Source organism: Triticum dicoccoides, chromosome 3A (genome assembly GCF_002162155.2).
Source record: "Triticum dicoccoides isolate Atlit2015 ecotype Zavitan chromosome 3A, WEW_v2.0, whole genome shotgun sequence".
In the NCBI taxonomy this organism is placed as follows: domain Eukaryota; kingdom Viridiplantae; phylum Streptophyta; class Magnoliopsida; order Poales; family Poaceae; genus Triticum; species Triticum dicoccoides.
This window is the reverse complement of record NC_041384.1, coordinates 129,939,795-129,955,534: the sequence shown is the minus strand read 5'-3', so window position 1 is coordinate 129,955,534 and position 15,740 is coordinate 129,939,795. Positions and strand designations below refer to the sequence as shown.

Genomic DNA, 15,740 nt, shown 5'->3' with positions numbered 1-15,740 from the left:
TTGACTATAGTATTTTGGACTTGGGGGCTAACTATAGTCTTTTGTGGCCTAAGTGTACAAGTAAAAGGGCCAACCCTATGTACTTGGATGATTATGTAAGAACAAATTTCTATGCTAATTTGCTTCAAAAATTAGTTTATTCATGCCTACAAAAGGCTCTGTATTGTGTTCACCTTTATGTCCTATTGATTTCCTGATCCTCTTAACTGAATGCCCATGTATTTAAAATGGCTTGGGTTTTTCTTTTTGCTTGACGTTTGCTAAACTGAACCGAAATGTTTTGCTTGCTAAATTAAACTGTATTTTGTTACGTTGTTTACAGCCTTGTAAGACTGCTGTTTTGTCAAATTGTTGTTGTTTTGATAGACTAAACTGCTTGTTAATTGAACTAATTTCTGCTCTGTTCTCTGCATGAAGCGTCTCTGTTTTCCCTGGCTGTTCTGTCTACATGTGCGTATTTTGGCTGTGACCTTGTAAGACTGCTGTTTTGTCAAACTGTTGCTGTTTTGATAGACTAAACTGCTTGTTAACTGAACCAATTTCTGCTATGTTCTCTGCATGAAGCCTCTCTGTTTCCCTGGCTGTTCTGTCTAAATGTGCATATTTTGGCTGTGAGTTGCTGCTGGCCGTAGGATCAACTTGGACGATGGATGTAGGGGTGCAAGGCACACCGTGACCCGCCTCTGGCAAGGCATGGGATCTCAGTCTGTAATTGTATTCCTCTCTTTGGTGCTATATAATGAATCTTGTACCTAACTTTTTTTCATAAAAAAATTGTCTTGGGCCCGCTTTTCCCACTCTAGTTGCCCCTAAAATGGAAGGAAAACGTTTATCCCCGGTCAACCGATCCACGAATAACATCAGTCTCGCACGGTGCAGCAACCTACACACAGTCTCACCTTTTCTTCTCTGGAAGCATCCCGCACAAACCCAACTCTCCTAATCCACATGAACCCGATACACACCACTCAACTTCCTCCATCCAGAATTCCCCATGGCACCTCTATCTCTCTCTCGATCCTGGTATTGACGCATCATATTCCCACAGCAATGGCGATGCTTGAACAGTCGCTGCCCTATGTTGCATCTACCACTCCTTCGTCTCCCCGCCTGCATGATCCACCCAATCTGGCTCCTCTGATACGCAGCACACAGAGCTGCAGTCCCCAAGGGTGTCCTCCTTTCCCTGCCCCTTCGCCCAGCTCCTTCTCCCATCCTTTGTCAAGGATCCCATGAAATAGGGGTTGTGAGGCCCCTCTCCCATGCTATTGTTGAAAGGGCTCCAAGTCAAAGACAAAGACAGCATTGTCGTGCATTGTTTATTTGTTTATTTGTTGCAAGCCAAAGACAGCATTGTCGTGCATGACACAAGCTACCGGCATGGTCGCCATTCGGGTGTTGCAAGGTTGTGGTGTGCTGCAGGCCAACCGCTAGCGGTCAAGGACGGACAGAACTCGCCGTAGGGTACTGCAGCAACCGCTGCCGACGACTTTGAGGTCTTTCTACAACTTCGTCAACATGAGGCGTGAGTCGTGCTTCTACAACATGAGGCGTGCTGCAATCTTCTGCAACTTGAGGCGTGTTGTGATCTTTGCAACATGAGGCATGCTTCTACAACAATGTTGTCGCAAGACGAGGAGACAACACAACACTAGAGCTCTGAAACATGCATCGTGTTGCAAAGGAGCTTCATAAGATGTGTCATGTTACAAAGGAATTTCGCAAAGGGCTGCAAGGGGAGCCACGATGCTGGACCACTCATTGGCGCCGATCCAAGCAGTGGTGGATCTAGTGGGGTGCCATGGCACCTCCTCTAAAAATGCAATCTAATTTTTAATATACACTAGACACTATTACAATAATGTAAAGCTATTTGAGGAGTATTTGCTAGGTATGATGATACTAAAATCAAATTGTACCTTTTGGCACCCCAATGTAACGATTCTAGGTACAGCAAAAAGATTCTAGCAAAAAGATTCTAGGTACAGCACTAGATCTGACGGCCCGTGACACTGGATCTAACGATTTTAGGTATGATGATACTAAAATCAAATTGTACCTTTTGGCACCCCAATGTAACGATTCTAGGTACAGCACTGGATCCGACGGCCCGTGACCCAGCTGATAATTAGGATCCGCCATTGGTTGGACCGACGCGTAGCACCATGCCTGAAAGGAAAAGTGATGTGTGCAAATATACAGGTCCAGGCTGATTTAAGAACAAGTATAGTAGCACAGGAAAAGCAGATGAAGAACATGACTAGTCATGAGTACGTGAAAGTTTAACTCCTGAACCTGAGTGAAGCACCTAGGCTTAGCATTGATCATGTCAACAGGAAAGACCGTGAAAAAATAAAAGAAAAAGGATTTCCAAATCAGGGCAGGATCGAGGAAGTCCATTAGTGCAGAGATTCTGAATTCAGCAAAAGCAGTGCCTACGGAATTTGGTGCAAAACCCAGAGCCCAACTATAAGATCCCGCTACCAAATCACAAACCCTCAAGTAAAAAGGCAGTATGGCAGGAAGCACTACTTTCCCATCACATTACCAAATCGCTTGCTTGCTTCTTGCTGCTGCAGAGAAGCCAGCTGCGGCAGATTACAACATGTCATAGTCAATACACCACATGAATCAAAGAGCTACGAGTAGATTTCAGGTTTAGGGGTGGGTGAAGAGAGATGAGTCAGGGGGGTAGACAGGGAACGTTTGTCATTGCATTGTTCTGCCCTGCTGGACAACAGCCACTGAGCTGCTTGCAACCAAGTCCAAGACCAAAATTACCCAACGCAATGGTCCACTACTCTACTCCTAACGAGATCCTGACACTACCATGAGCAAATTAGTATGTCACTCCATGTTGACCCAACGGCCAAACTCGGACTCGTGAGAAGCTTTGGGCTTCAGGCTTCAGCTACACCGAATCGCCGAAGCAACTTGAAGAGGCCACGGAGGGGATTGTTTGGATGGCATTCATTTTTAGGAGAAATCAGGTACAAAGACGAGCGGTGGATGTAGAAGCTGCGGAACAAAAAGAAATTTAGCGTCAATAAGTACAGGAACACAAAGTAGCAATCATGTTCAGAGATATTCACAGTGGTTACCTGACATAGAGCAACACCTCCTGCATCAGCCTGAGCTCCATCATCGGAAACACCATCTTCCCCTGGATCATAACCTTGGAAGAACTCACCAGCGGGGCAAGGCACCTCGCCCACTCGGGAGACAGCTTCCCGATCTACAGTTAGTTGCCAATCAAATAATCGATCAATATTCAGATGCTATGTCTGCACACATATGATGTATATGTGCATTGGAAGCAAAAGCAGAGTGAAGTGGGAACCTCTCCAGATCGGTTTGTCGAGAAGCGCACGATCTCTGACAGCGCCACCGCCTGCCTGTACGGCACCCTGATCCTGCTTTCGTGCGAAGGGAAGGCGAAGTGGACGACCTCGCCGGCGTCCAGCCACTTCCTCCGGCGACAAGTCGACAGCCCGGTGGAATAGGACTTCGTGAAGAAGACCCATTCGCGGTGGTCCGGTGGGTACTCGTCCATCTCCGCCGGCTGCGGCGCCACAACCATCTTCCAGTCGCTCAATGGCGTGGCCCCCGGCGGCGGCATTGCCCGGATGGGCCTTGGGTTCAGGTAAGGCGCCGGGCGGGACGTCGTGAGATCGATGAAGACTACATCGTCGTCATCTCCGCGGTTTCTCTTCTTGGATTTCGGCGGGGGGTCAATGATCTCCACCTCGTCTTCACTAGAGTCCTCCTCCTCTTCCTCCTTCTTTACATGACGCGGCGACGCAGTTTTGCCTTGTTCCTCCTTGACCGGGACCTTGATCTCGTCGGGTTGCTCCTCCTTCTTGACCCAGCCATGCTTGATGTCGGCATCGATTGGCTCCCTCTTGATCTTGGCCTCGACCACGGCGGGAGATTCAAGCTTCACCTTGTCGGAGTCCGCATCGGTTGGCTCCCTCTTTACCTCGACCTCGCCGGCGGCTTCAACCTTCACCTCGCCATGGTCGGCATGGATTCGCTCCCTCTTGACCTCGACCTCACCGTGGGCCTCGACCTTCACAATCACCTCGTCGGAGTCGGCATAGAATGGCCCCATCTTCAAATCGACCTCGTCGGGGGATTCGCTTTTCACTTTCACCGGAGGCGGCAGCGTCGGGGTAACACCGCCGACGGGGCGCTCTTCCTCGTCGCCGTCGCACGACATGGCGGCCGGCCGATGATGAGCAGACGAGACGGGACGGTGGAAAGGGAACGGGGCGCGGGCGCGGGCGGGGGGATAGGGGGATAGGGGAGAGTTTAGGCCTTTGAGATGCTTGGCTCTCATTTTGACGGGGAATGGGCAAAAAAACCAGGGAAGGGGAGGTAATTGTTTTGGTTTTGGCGGGACAGGTAGGAGGGAGATGAAAAAAAAGTCGAGATGGTGAAGTGGATTGAAATGTTTTTCCTTTATCTTTTTTGATTTTTTGATCGATGAGGTTGGCGTGAAATATTTTATACTTCCTCTTTATGAAACATGAGAGTGTATCCGAACAAGGCCTTCGAGTATCCAAACAAGACCTTCGTGATGGTGCTTCCGGAGTTGAATGTGCATATAAATATATGATGTGTGATTTTTATTTTATTTTTTTGCGAATAGGATGCAAGGTTAATTTGAACATCATTCAAAATGTCTAACGTCTATTCAGTCAGCATGCTTCGACTATTTTCTTATGCCGTCCACTAAATGATTTGAACATCATTTAATATATTTAGTACTTATAGTCTTTGTTGGGTGGTATATGAATATGGATGTGTTCTTTGTATTGTCATGATATAGGATGAATAGATTGGAAGTTTTTTCCGCCAAAAGATAATAATAATTGTAAACTCTTTAAAAATTGCACATTATTCAAACGTAAGTGTTGTTTTGTGCTCCGAGATAATTAAGCACCTCATTTTCATTGCAAAGTTCGCGTGTTCTACGTAATCAGTCACCGAAATGGCGTCCAATGTGTTTTCAACGAGAAGTGTTGCGAATATGTATGACCACAAGTTTAATTGCATACCTAAAAAGTTCCGTATAGTGGGAGCGTCTGACTTTGTCGCTTTGGCTTTGAAGAAACAGTAAGGTTTCTGATGGTAATACTATTTCTCCTTAGCAGGTTATCAATCATTGGCTTTGTGTAAGCTCTACGCTACACGCAAATGAAGCATTGGCCATTGTATATGGCACGTGTACGCGGTTGTAGTAGGTGGCCAAAGAGGTCTTATTCGACATTAGATGACATGTTGCCCCATTGACATAGAGACCAACTACAGTTTAAAAGTTAAGTGAACTATTTGAAATATAAAATGTATTAAGTGAACTATCAAAAAAGGCCAACTGCAGTCATCAAGACCAACTGCAAAAAATCGAATCAACTAATACAAAAATAAATAAATAGGTGAACTATTTGAAGGATGTTTCTTGTGAATAGTTTGCAAATGATTATGTTTGTATTGCGTTTGTTTTTGTTCTATATATTTACCAACGAGAGACAACAATGATCATTTACCATGTCCTTATTTGACCGCCCAGGGCAACCCAACAGTTAGGTCAATAGAAAGGAGACTCGTTGCACGACTGGCGCAAAGACCAACTGCAGCTGAGAAGTGAACCAAACTATGGGCAGCATGTATAGCAGACTAAAAGTGCATCTAGTCCCCTATGTGGTTTTGGTAATTTATAGAACATATTGAACTAATGTCTGCTCAAAGCTCATTTCAAGAAAACTTCATTTAGGTACAACACGGGAGATGAAAGTGAACCTCTCAAAAACACTAAAAACAAGTATTGGTTCAAGCCTCAAGACTCACCCTTTTTACATTAAAGTGATCAAAGACCACTGAGGGAGTCCTAGACTAGGGGGTCCTCGGATGTCCGGGCTATGTGATGTTGGCCGGACTGATGGGCCATGAAGACACAAGATCGAGGACCTTCCCCCGTGTTCGGATGGGACTTTCCTTGGCGTGGAGGGCAAGCTTGGCGTTCGGATATGAAGATTCCTTTCTCTGTAAAAAGACTCTGTACAACCCTAGCCCCCTCCGGTGTCTATATAAACCGGAGAGTTTAGTCCGTAGAGGCAATCATAATCATACAGGTTAGACATCTAGGGTTTAGCCATTACGATCTCGAGGTATATCAACTCTTGTAACCCCTATACTCATCAAAGTCAATCAAGTAGGAAGTAGGGTATTACCTCCATCAAGAGGGCCCGAACCTGGGTAAACATCGTGTCCCCTGCCTTCTGTTACCTTCGATCCTTAGACTCACAGTTCGGGACCCCCTACCCGAGATATGCCGGTTTTGACACCGACATTGGTGCTTTCATTGAGAGTTCCTCTATGTTGTCGATAGAAGGATCGATGGCTCGCTTTGTCGTCAATGACAAAATCACCTCTGGAAGAGCCCTAGTTCCTGGGCAGATCCTCCAGATCGGCAATTTCACCATAGGCGCCCGCCCGGCCATCAAACCCAAGGCGGTCCCCCGGATTACCAAAAATCATCTCCGCATCAACCCCTAAAGCGTCGATAAGATGGATCCGGCAGATGTCTCATCTTTAAACGAACTGCTAGATCGCATCGCTGCCCTAGGGGTCGCAACAGATTACGATTTGATTGGGCGTAAACCCGATCAGAGGGGAATCAGATCTCCACCTGTTACCCACCTGGTGACTGTCGTGGAAGAACAAGTTGAGGATACCGCTCCTCCTATGCTGAAAACAAACTATGTTCAGATTTCCGAGCCCTACGAGCCGGACACTCATCTTCAAGAAAGGATCATCTATCCTCCGAACATAGAATCAGGTGTTGAGTCTGAAAACCCCCAGGACACTCCGGATCCTGGGCCAACGACCTCAGAAATTTTTCAAAATCCGAATTCCATAGTGGGTCAGGGTTCGGATTTAAGCCCACCCACCCACCGCAATCAATACTCTCCAAGCAATTCCGGTCCCTCGGACATATGCGATTTAATGTATATACAACAGTAACCTCAGAAAACACTCCATCAATTTTGGGCTAGATTCCTACTTATTAAAAACAAGATCAAAGATTGTTGCGACGACGACGCGGTATCAGTCTTTTGCCGCAACTGCACGGACGAGGGCGTCCTCAACGCCCTCAATCGGCGCCACATACTGCACTTTGTAGATTTGGCACACATAGTACAGAAGTATTGCACAATGGAAAGCGCTTGGAAAGCCCAGACAGCTCGGTGGGAACCACCGGCCTTTAAGCCACCCACCGGCCAGACAAAAAAGGTGCACCCTTACGGGGCACCTGATCATTACTTCACGGAAAGAAAAATTAAACCCTTACCGGGACACAGAACTGTCCTTGATGAATGGTCAACAAGCCCTGTCAGATACACGCGATGCCAAATTCCGAACCAACTCATAGCCTTCGGGGCATGTTGGATACTCCGGCAGGTGGCTAAAAGCGGGGAGGATATTCTCACCAACACTACTCTGGCAAGGCATCCCCCCGAGGATAACGACCTCAATGTGTTTATGGTCTTCGAGACCTTTTCTTCAAACAACTGGCATAAAAGGGCGCTCTGCGACCTCGCCGAAGTCAATCACGTAGCCGCAAGAAATCCTTGGAACGATATGGCGATAACCTTTAACGCAAATGACGAGCCAAGGGCCCGATCAGTCCGAGCACTAGCCGCTTTGGTTCTAAACCCAATTGTAGATGGCTTTTGCCTCACCAAACTGCTCATGGACGGCGACAGCGGACTGAACCTTATCTACGAAGACACGCTCAATAAAATGCAAATGGACAGAAGTCGCATTGAGCGAAGTAATACAACCTTTCGAGGAATTATCCCCAGTAGGGAAGCAAGATGCTCGGGGAACATTAAACTCGACGTGGTATTCGGCATGCCAGAGAACTATAGGTCTGAAGAAATCATCTTCCTGGTGGCCCCTTTCAATAGCAGATATCATGCCCTGTTAGGGCGAGACGCATTCACACGCTTTCAAGCCATACCTCATTACGGGTACATGAAGCTCAAAATGTCCGGGCTCAACGGTGTTATCATTATCGCCAGTGATCCGGACATAACACTCTGCACCGAAAACAAAACTGCATCCCTGGCCCTCAAGGCACTGTCTAAAGCCCTGGCGTCTAAGGAGCTCCCACTCTGCGTTCCACAGTGGATAGAGACGACGTAATTCTTGATAAAATGCCTAAATCCACTTCTTTCAAGCAAGCAAACGAAATAGTAAAATTTCAAGTTCACCCGACGGACCCCAAGAAGACAACTTCCATTGGGGCATAGCTAGATCCAACGGTCGACGCCGCATTGCACACGTTCTTGTGCGAGAATTGGGACATCGTCGCCTGGCACCCCTCGGATATGCTAGGAATCCCACGCGCGCTGGCCGAACATAGTCTCAATATACTGAAGGGACATAAACCGGTCGAGCAAACATTGCAGCGATTTTCCGAACCCAAACGACATGCTATGGGTGAGGAGCTAGCCAAGCTACTCGAAGCCGGGTTTATCAGAGAGATCAAACATCCAGACTGGCTAGAAAACCTGGTCATGGTACCAAAGAAGGATAAATCCTGGCGCTTGTGTGTCGACTTCAAGGACCTTAATAAAGCCTGCCCTAAGGATCCCTTCCCACTACCTCACATCGACCAGATTATTGATGCAACCACAGGAAACGACTTACTGTGCTTCCTCGACGCATACTCCGGATACCATCAAATCAAAAGGATGGAATCCAACCAAGCCGCAACGACATTCATCACCCCATACGGGCCCTTCTGCTTCAACACCATGACCTTCGGGCTCAAAAACGTCGGCGCCACATATCAACGCATGATTCAAACATGCCTGGAACCACAAAAAGGCAAGACAGTTGAGGCATATGTAGATGATGTAGTCATCAAAACTAAGCATGTCGAATCATTGGTGGACGACTTACGCCTTACATTCGACAACCTCCGAAGATATGACATACTGCTCAATCCGGAAAAGTGTGTTTTCGGCGTTCCCATCAGAAAATTGCTTGGGTTCATTGTTTGCAGTAGGGGAATCGAAGCAAACCCAGCCAAAATCCGAGCCCTGTCACAGTTGGCTACACCAACATACCTCAAGCAGGTCCAAAAACTAGTCGGGTGCGTGGCAGCTTTGAGCCGCTTTATCTACAGATTAGGAGAAAAGACGCTGCCATTGTATCGCCTGCTCCGACGCACCGGCTACTTTGCGTGAACGGATGCTGCAACAGCCGGACTAGAAGAAATAAAATCTTTGTTATCAAGCAACCCAATCCTGGCCGCGCCAAACGTCGGTGAACCCATGTTACTATACATATCTGCAACACACCAGGTGGTGAGTGCGGTGCTCGTCGTCGAACGAGAGGAAGAGAAGGATATAAATTCCCACTTCAAAAACCAGTATACTATGTATCGACGGTCCTCACACCATGCAAATCCCGATACCCACATTATCAAAAGATAGTGTATGCGGTCTTCATGGCATCCCGGAAGCTGCGGCACTACTTTCAAGAGTGTTCGATCATGGTGGCTTCCGAAGTACCACCTAATGATATCATAAACAACCGGGACGCCACCGTCCGGATTGCCAAATGGGCCACTGAGCTCTTACCGTTTGAAATAACATATAAGCCACACCGAGCCATTAAATCTCAGGTGTTGGCTAACTTCGTCGCCGAATGGACAGAGGCCGAACTTCCTAAAGAGTGCGACACATATTGCAACTGGGTGATGCACTTTGACGGTTCTAAAATTCTAGCCGGACTTGGGGCTAGTGTTGTCCTCACATCCCCCACAGGAGACACAGTCCATTATGTGCTCCAAATATTGTATACAAACTCTAATAACACAGCTGAGTATGAGGCCCTATTGCATGGTCTTCGGATGGCCGTCTCTATGGGAATACAACGCCTCGAGGTGTGCAGGGATTCAAACCTCGCAATATCCCAAATAAACAGAGAATTTGATGCCAAAGATCCGAAGATGGCGGCTTACCGCAACGTCGTACTTAAAATAGCAGCTCGGTTTGAGGGGCTCGAGTTTCCTCACGTGGCCCGGGAGAGTAATCAAGCAACAGACATCCTTGCTCACATGGGCGCTAAGCGCGACCCCGTCCCACCCAATACCTTTGTGGAGAGGCTCTTCAAGCCATCCGTGGTATGGCAGGACGAGAGCAGCAACACCAGTCTGGAGCCGATCATACACCCAGATTCCGAACACAATTCCGATATCATCAGGGGCTTGGCCACCGAAATAACACCATCGGCCCATGTAATCATGGCAGTGATCGCCCCATGGACCGAAACCTTCCTGGCCTACCTTAATAGGGGAGAGCTCCCTGAGGACCAGAATGAGGCTCGATGCATCGTTCGACCCTCGAAAGCCTACAAGGTTCATGAAGGAGAGCTCTACAAGAAAAGTACTACCAGTGTCCTTCAAAGATGTATCTCTGAAGAAGAGGGGCGGCAGCTCTTGGCCGAAATCCATGCTGGTCTTGGCGGTCATCACACCACAGCCCGGGCCCTTGTAAGTAAGGTCTTCTGTATCGGTTTTTTCTGGCCTAGCTACGACCCGAGCAGATGCACAAGACCTCGTCCAACGTTGTGTAGGATGCCAACTTTTCGCTAATCAAAGCCATATGGCGCCTACCGCCCTACAAACAATCCCCATTACTTGCCCTTTTGCGGTCTGGGGGCTTGACATGGTGGGACCCCTTAAAGGGGGAAGCCATAAGAAAAAATACCCGCTGGTCATGGTAGATAAATTCACTAAGTGGATAGAGGCCAAGCCAGTTAAAACGGCCGAAGCCGGACCAGTGATAGATTTCATATCCAGTGATGGTGTCCCATGCAGCAGCATCACCGATAACGACTCTAATTTCACAGCCGACGAAGTAAAAAATTGGTGTTCTAATCTGGGCATCAAGCTCGATCATGCCTCCGTCTATCACACTCAAACAAATGGTCAAGTCGAACGGGCTAATGGCCTGATAATGAGCGGCATTAAACCTAGACTAGTGCGATCCTTAAAGGAGTCAGATAAACACTGTGTTGAGGAGCTCGACTCCGTACTCTAGCGGCTGCGGACCACGCCCAATCGCACGACAGGATACACACCGTTCTTCATGGTGTACGACGCAGAGGCCGTCTTGCCCTGCGATATTATTCATGACTCACCTCGAGTACGCATGTATGAAGAGAGAGAGGCCGAGCTCTATCGGCAAGATGACTTAGATGGCCTGGAGGAGGAGCGCGATGTCGCAAAAGCTTGCTCAACATTCTACCAGCAACAAGCTCGAAGATACGAAAGCAGAGAAGTACGAGTCAAGACTTACAATGTCGGTGAACTCGTTCTATGCCTACCAGAGAAGAAAAAGGACAAGCTCAAGCCCAAATGGGAGGGTCGCTTCATTATAGATGAAGTTCTCACTAGAGGAGCATATCACCTTCGTAATGCATCGGATAATCGCTTAGAGCCAAACCCATGGAACGCTGCCAGACTCCGAAGATTCTACGCCTAAGTCCGGACTCATTGTTCGTTACCTTTTTTTTCTCTTTTTTCTCTTTCTTCTTTTCATTTTTATACGACTTCTAACCTGTGTTCGGATAAACCGCACACTTAAGGGGTATACATCCTTAAATGTACATACCCCCAATACCTGGGGGCTTCTTGTCACAAAAGCTTATTATTATTCAAGCATCAGCTCACCGTATATATGGGTCGCCTTCTCATATATGTCTTTTCTTCGCCATTATATGCACCTTTATGACTTAAGTTTTTGCCAAGCTGGGTTGCCTGGATCATGTGCTTATGCCCTACGTTCCCGCTTGTTTCGCTAGGGCATAAAGGGAGCACCTCTGCGATTGTTACAGTCGGGTTATCCGGACGTGTACCTCAAACGGGTGAAGCCGAAAGCTAGCGTTCTTAAGGGAATAATAGGTCGGCGGACAAAAGATGAACCGCCCTCGTTGAGATACAAGCCCCCAAAATATAATGTGTATTATGGTTTTTAGCATCACAGCTCAGGCATGCACAACAACGCATGCTGGCCCAGGGAAAGGAACCCTTAACAGAACTATTCTCTCTGGAAGATGTTTCTTATGATCAAATGTAATATAACACAACTCCCCGAATACAACTTGTCTGTTCAAGCAACTATGACCGGACTTCCTGGTTTCCGAACATACTTCGGTGTTTACCACCGGTACAATATTCGGAAACACTCCAAAACTTGCAGACTAAGGCATAGCCTAGTGGTGGGAAGGGGCTGATGCCTTCCCACCCACCCAGGTTCAAGGCATGGTACTTGCAATTTGGGTTTGTTGCACCAATTATACTATATGGGGTTCCCTTACAGTCTTTCGGTCAAAAAAAAAACTCCAAAACTTCGGATTTCAGAGGTTAAAGCGGAAGGTCTGCCAAGACAATCGTTTTATAATTCAGATGGAGATACGTTTTTCGATAAAAAAGTACATTACTACTTGGACTCGAAAACTTCCTCCTCCTCTAGACCTTCTAATAAGTTGTTTAGCTTACAATTCTGTTGCGAAAACTTGACGACTATCTTTACTTGGTCGTATACTAAGCTAACAGGATTTTCCTGTCCATCTGGTCCCTGAGGCCCGACCCGGGCCATATGATTCGGATCAAGTCCGGTGTACCGTGTTTTCACCATGGTCTAGGCCTCTCGTGCGCCTTCTCGGAATGCTGATATCTTCCATAGTCCAAAGCGGCGACGAGCTCCCTTGAATAAATTCACGAGTTCCTCCATACTTCCTGGAGGAGAATCGGCCGGCCATAAAGCCTTAGCAATGTTCCTCATTGCCTTCCGGGCTCGCTCATGCACTTTGGACAACTCTTGTAGCAGATCGCCTTGAAATCCGGACACCTCTCCTTCGGGCAGCTCAGTCATCACACATACAGAAACAAACTTGTTAAACCTCCCATTATGGGACTGTATGGAAATGAGGTTAAAAAGCATACTGAATATGTCGCCTTTCAGTTTTCTGTTCTCTTTCAAGGCATCTGCCAGTTGGGCTCGTATGTCTTTCAGCTCCTCGACCTACTTGATGTTGGCATCTTGTAGCTTGTTCTTCTCATCCCTTGTCCGTGTTAGTATACGCTGACCAGCAGCCTCTTGCCTTTCGGCATGTTGTTTATCCGCTTGCGCGGCCTTCAGTCTCTCTTCCAGCCGATCCGGCGATCCTACCGTTGTACATACATCAGTGTTTATTTCAAAAAACATTGCTGGCACATGATTATATTTTCCGGACAGTAATGGGCATTGCCAGTCGGTGCCTCCTTGGACTTCGCCAGTTCGACGGTGACAGCAGTTAGCTGGGTCTGACATTTTTCCAGCTCCTGAGACAGCATGTTGTTCTTTTCTGTGAGTACCTGATTATGCAACGATCCTTAAATCAGTTACGTCAACTGCTTCAAGTCTCGGGGCTACTGACACATGATTATTAAACCCATACAACAGGTCTTACACGCATATCATTTGAAAGCTGGTGAGTGGCTCCAGTGAGCTCATCCCGAGTAGCTCGGATATATGCATCCGCTGAGCTGAAGGCATTGAATGCCTCTTCGATGAAAGTTGGGTCGCGCATAGCTGCTCTCCGATGCCGATGGTTCATCGCACTCTCCACTTCAGAGTTGGTAACGGATACATCATCTGAATCCTCGGGGAGAGGACAATCCGGCAATGCACCCGTATCCACCCTAGTCCTTGGGACAGGGTCCGGGGTTGGATTGGGTGATGCATGATCAACAAAGCCTCTGGACATAGTCCGGCGTATGCTTTTCCTAAATAATGTGGCACATCGGGAAACGTCACAATTTGGTATATCTGCCAAGGGCATATTAAAAACCATACCTTTTTATGAAGGTAGGGGCTCAGCAATGTCGCCGTCTGCCTTTCTTTTTTGAAGATCCGCCCTACGCAGGCGTCGCCTTCTTAAGGGATGTTTCTGATGCGGCGTGGCGAGACGAGCGCCGCCCCTTTGGAGCACAAGACAGTGCGGTGGGTGAGGCATGATACGTCTCCGTCGTATCTATAATTTTTGATTATTCCATGCCAATATTCTACAACTTTCATATACTTTTGGCAACTTTTTATACTATTTTTGGGACTAACATATTGATCCATTGCCCAGTGCCAGTTCCTATTTGTTGCATGTTTTATGTTTCATAGAGTATCCATATCAAACGGAATCCAAATGGGATAAAAACTGACGGAGCTTACTTTTGGAATATTTGGAAAATTCCGAAGAAAAATCCACGCGAGACGGTGCCCGAGGTGGCCACGAGGCAGGGGGGCGTGCCCCTGACCCTCGTGGGCCACCCGTAAGGCAGTTGATGCCCTTCTTCGGCCGCAAGAAAGCTAATTTTTGGTAAAAAAAAATCACGGCAAAGGTTTCAGGACAATCGGAGTTATGGATCTCCATATATATACGAAACGGTGAAAGGGCAGCAACACAGAACGCAGAAACAAAGAGAGACAGAGAGACATATCCAATCTCGGAGGGGCTCTCGCCCCTCCCGTGCCATGGAGGCCATGGACCAGAGGGGAAACCCTTCTCCCATCTAGGGAGGATGTCAAGGAAGAAGAAGAAGGAGGGGGCTCTCTCCCCCTCGCTTCCGGTGGCACCGGAGTGCCACCGGGGGCCATCATCATCACCGCAATCTTCACCAACAACTTCACCGCCATCATCACCAACTCTTCCCCCCTCTATGCAGCAGTGTAACCTCTCTCTTACCCACTATAATCTCTACTTAAACATGGTGCTCAACGCTATATATTATTTCCCAATGATGTATGGCTATCCTATGATGTTTGAGTAGATCCGTTTTGTCCTATGGGTTATTTGATGATCAAGATTGGTTTGAGTTGCATGTTTTATTATTGGTGCTGTCCTATGGTGCTCTCCATGTCACGCAAGCATGAGGGATCCCCGTTGTAGGGTGTTGCAATATGTTCATGATTCGCTTATAGTGGGTTGCGTGAGTGACTGAAACACAAACCCGAGTAAGGGGGTTGTTGCGTATGGGATAAAGAGGACTTGATGCTTTAATGCTATGGTTGGGTTTTACCTTAATGATCTTTAGTAGTTGCGGATGCTTGCTAGAGTTCCAATCATAAGTGCATATGATCCAAGTAGAGAAAGTGTGTTAGCTTATGCCTCTCCGTCATATAAAATTGCAATAATGATTATCGGTCTAGTTATCGATTGCCTAGGGACAAATAACTTTCTCGTAACAAAAAGCTCTTTACTAAAACTAACTTAGTTGTGTCTTTATCTAAACAGCCCCTACCTTTTATTTACTTGCTCTTTATTATCTTGCAAACCTATCCAACAACACCTACAAAGTACTTCTAGTTTCATACTTGTTCTAGGTAAAGCGAACATCAAGCGTGCGTAGAGTTGTATCGGTGGTCGATAGAAATTGAGGGAATATTTGTTCTGCCTTTAGCTCCTCGTTGGGTTCGACACTCTTACTTATCGAAAACTGTTGTGATCCCCTATACTTGTGGGTTATCAAGACCTTTTTCTGGCACCGTTGCCGGGGAGCAATAGTGTGGGGTAAATATTCTCGTGTGTGCTTGTTTGCTTTATCACTAAGTAATTTTTATTTGATGTTCTTAGTTGTTTTCTATCTTTAGTTATGGGTAGGAAACGCAAAATACCAAAAAAAT

The 15,740-nt window shown here is 47.1% G+C and overlaps 1 protein-coding gene across 1 annotated transcript; it reads right to left on the bottom strand.

Moving 5' to 3' along the window:
* Nucleotides 1-1,087: 1,087 nt before the first annotated feature.
* On the bottom strand, nt 1,088-4,332 carry LOC119267564 (DNA repair protein RAD5B-like). The gene is made up of 6 exons (XM_037548975.1): nt 3,341-4,332; nt 3,102-3,235; nt 2,549-2,588; nt 2,060-2,169; nt 1,324-1,416; nt 1,088-1,286 (listed from the first exon to the last, which is right to left on the bottom strand). Exons 1-6 carry the CDS (start codon nt 4,217-4,219, stop codon nt 1,088-1,090), a joined length of 1,455 nt encoding a protein of 484 aa, XP_037404872.1. The 5' UTR covers nt 4,220-4,332.
* Between the last annotated feature and the right edge of the window lie 11,408 nt (nt 4,333-15,740).

What these genes read in the sequence shown, in the direction of transcription:
- LOC119267564 (XM_037548975.1), bottom strand. Translation starts at nt 4,219, where the DNA reads ATGTCGTGCGACGGCGACGAGGAAGAGCGCCCCGTCGGCGGTGTTACC. An exon ending in TTACATTGGGGTGCCAAAAG is followed by an intron (nt 1,417 to 2,059) that starts GTACAATTTGAT and finishes GTTGGCCTGCAG; the next exon opens with CACACCACAACCTTGCAACA. An exon ending in GGCTTGCAACAAATAAACAA is followed by an intron (nt 1,287 to 1,323) that starts ATAAACAATGCA and finishes TTTGTCTTTGAC; the next exon opens with TTGGAGCCCTTTCAACAATA.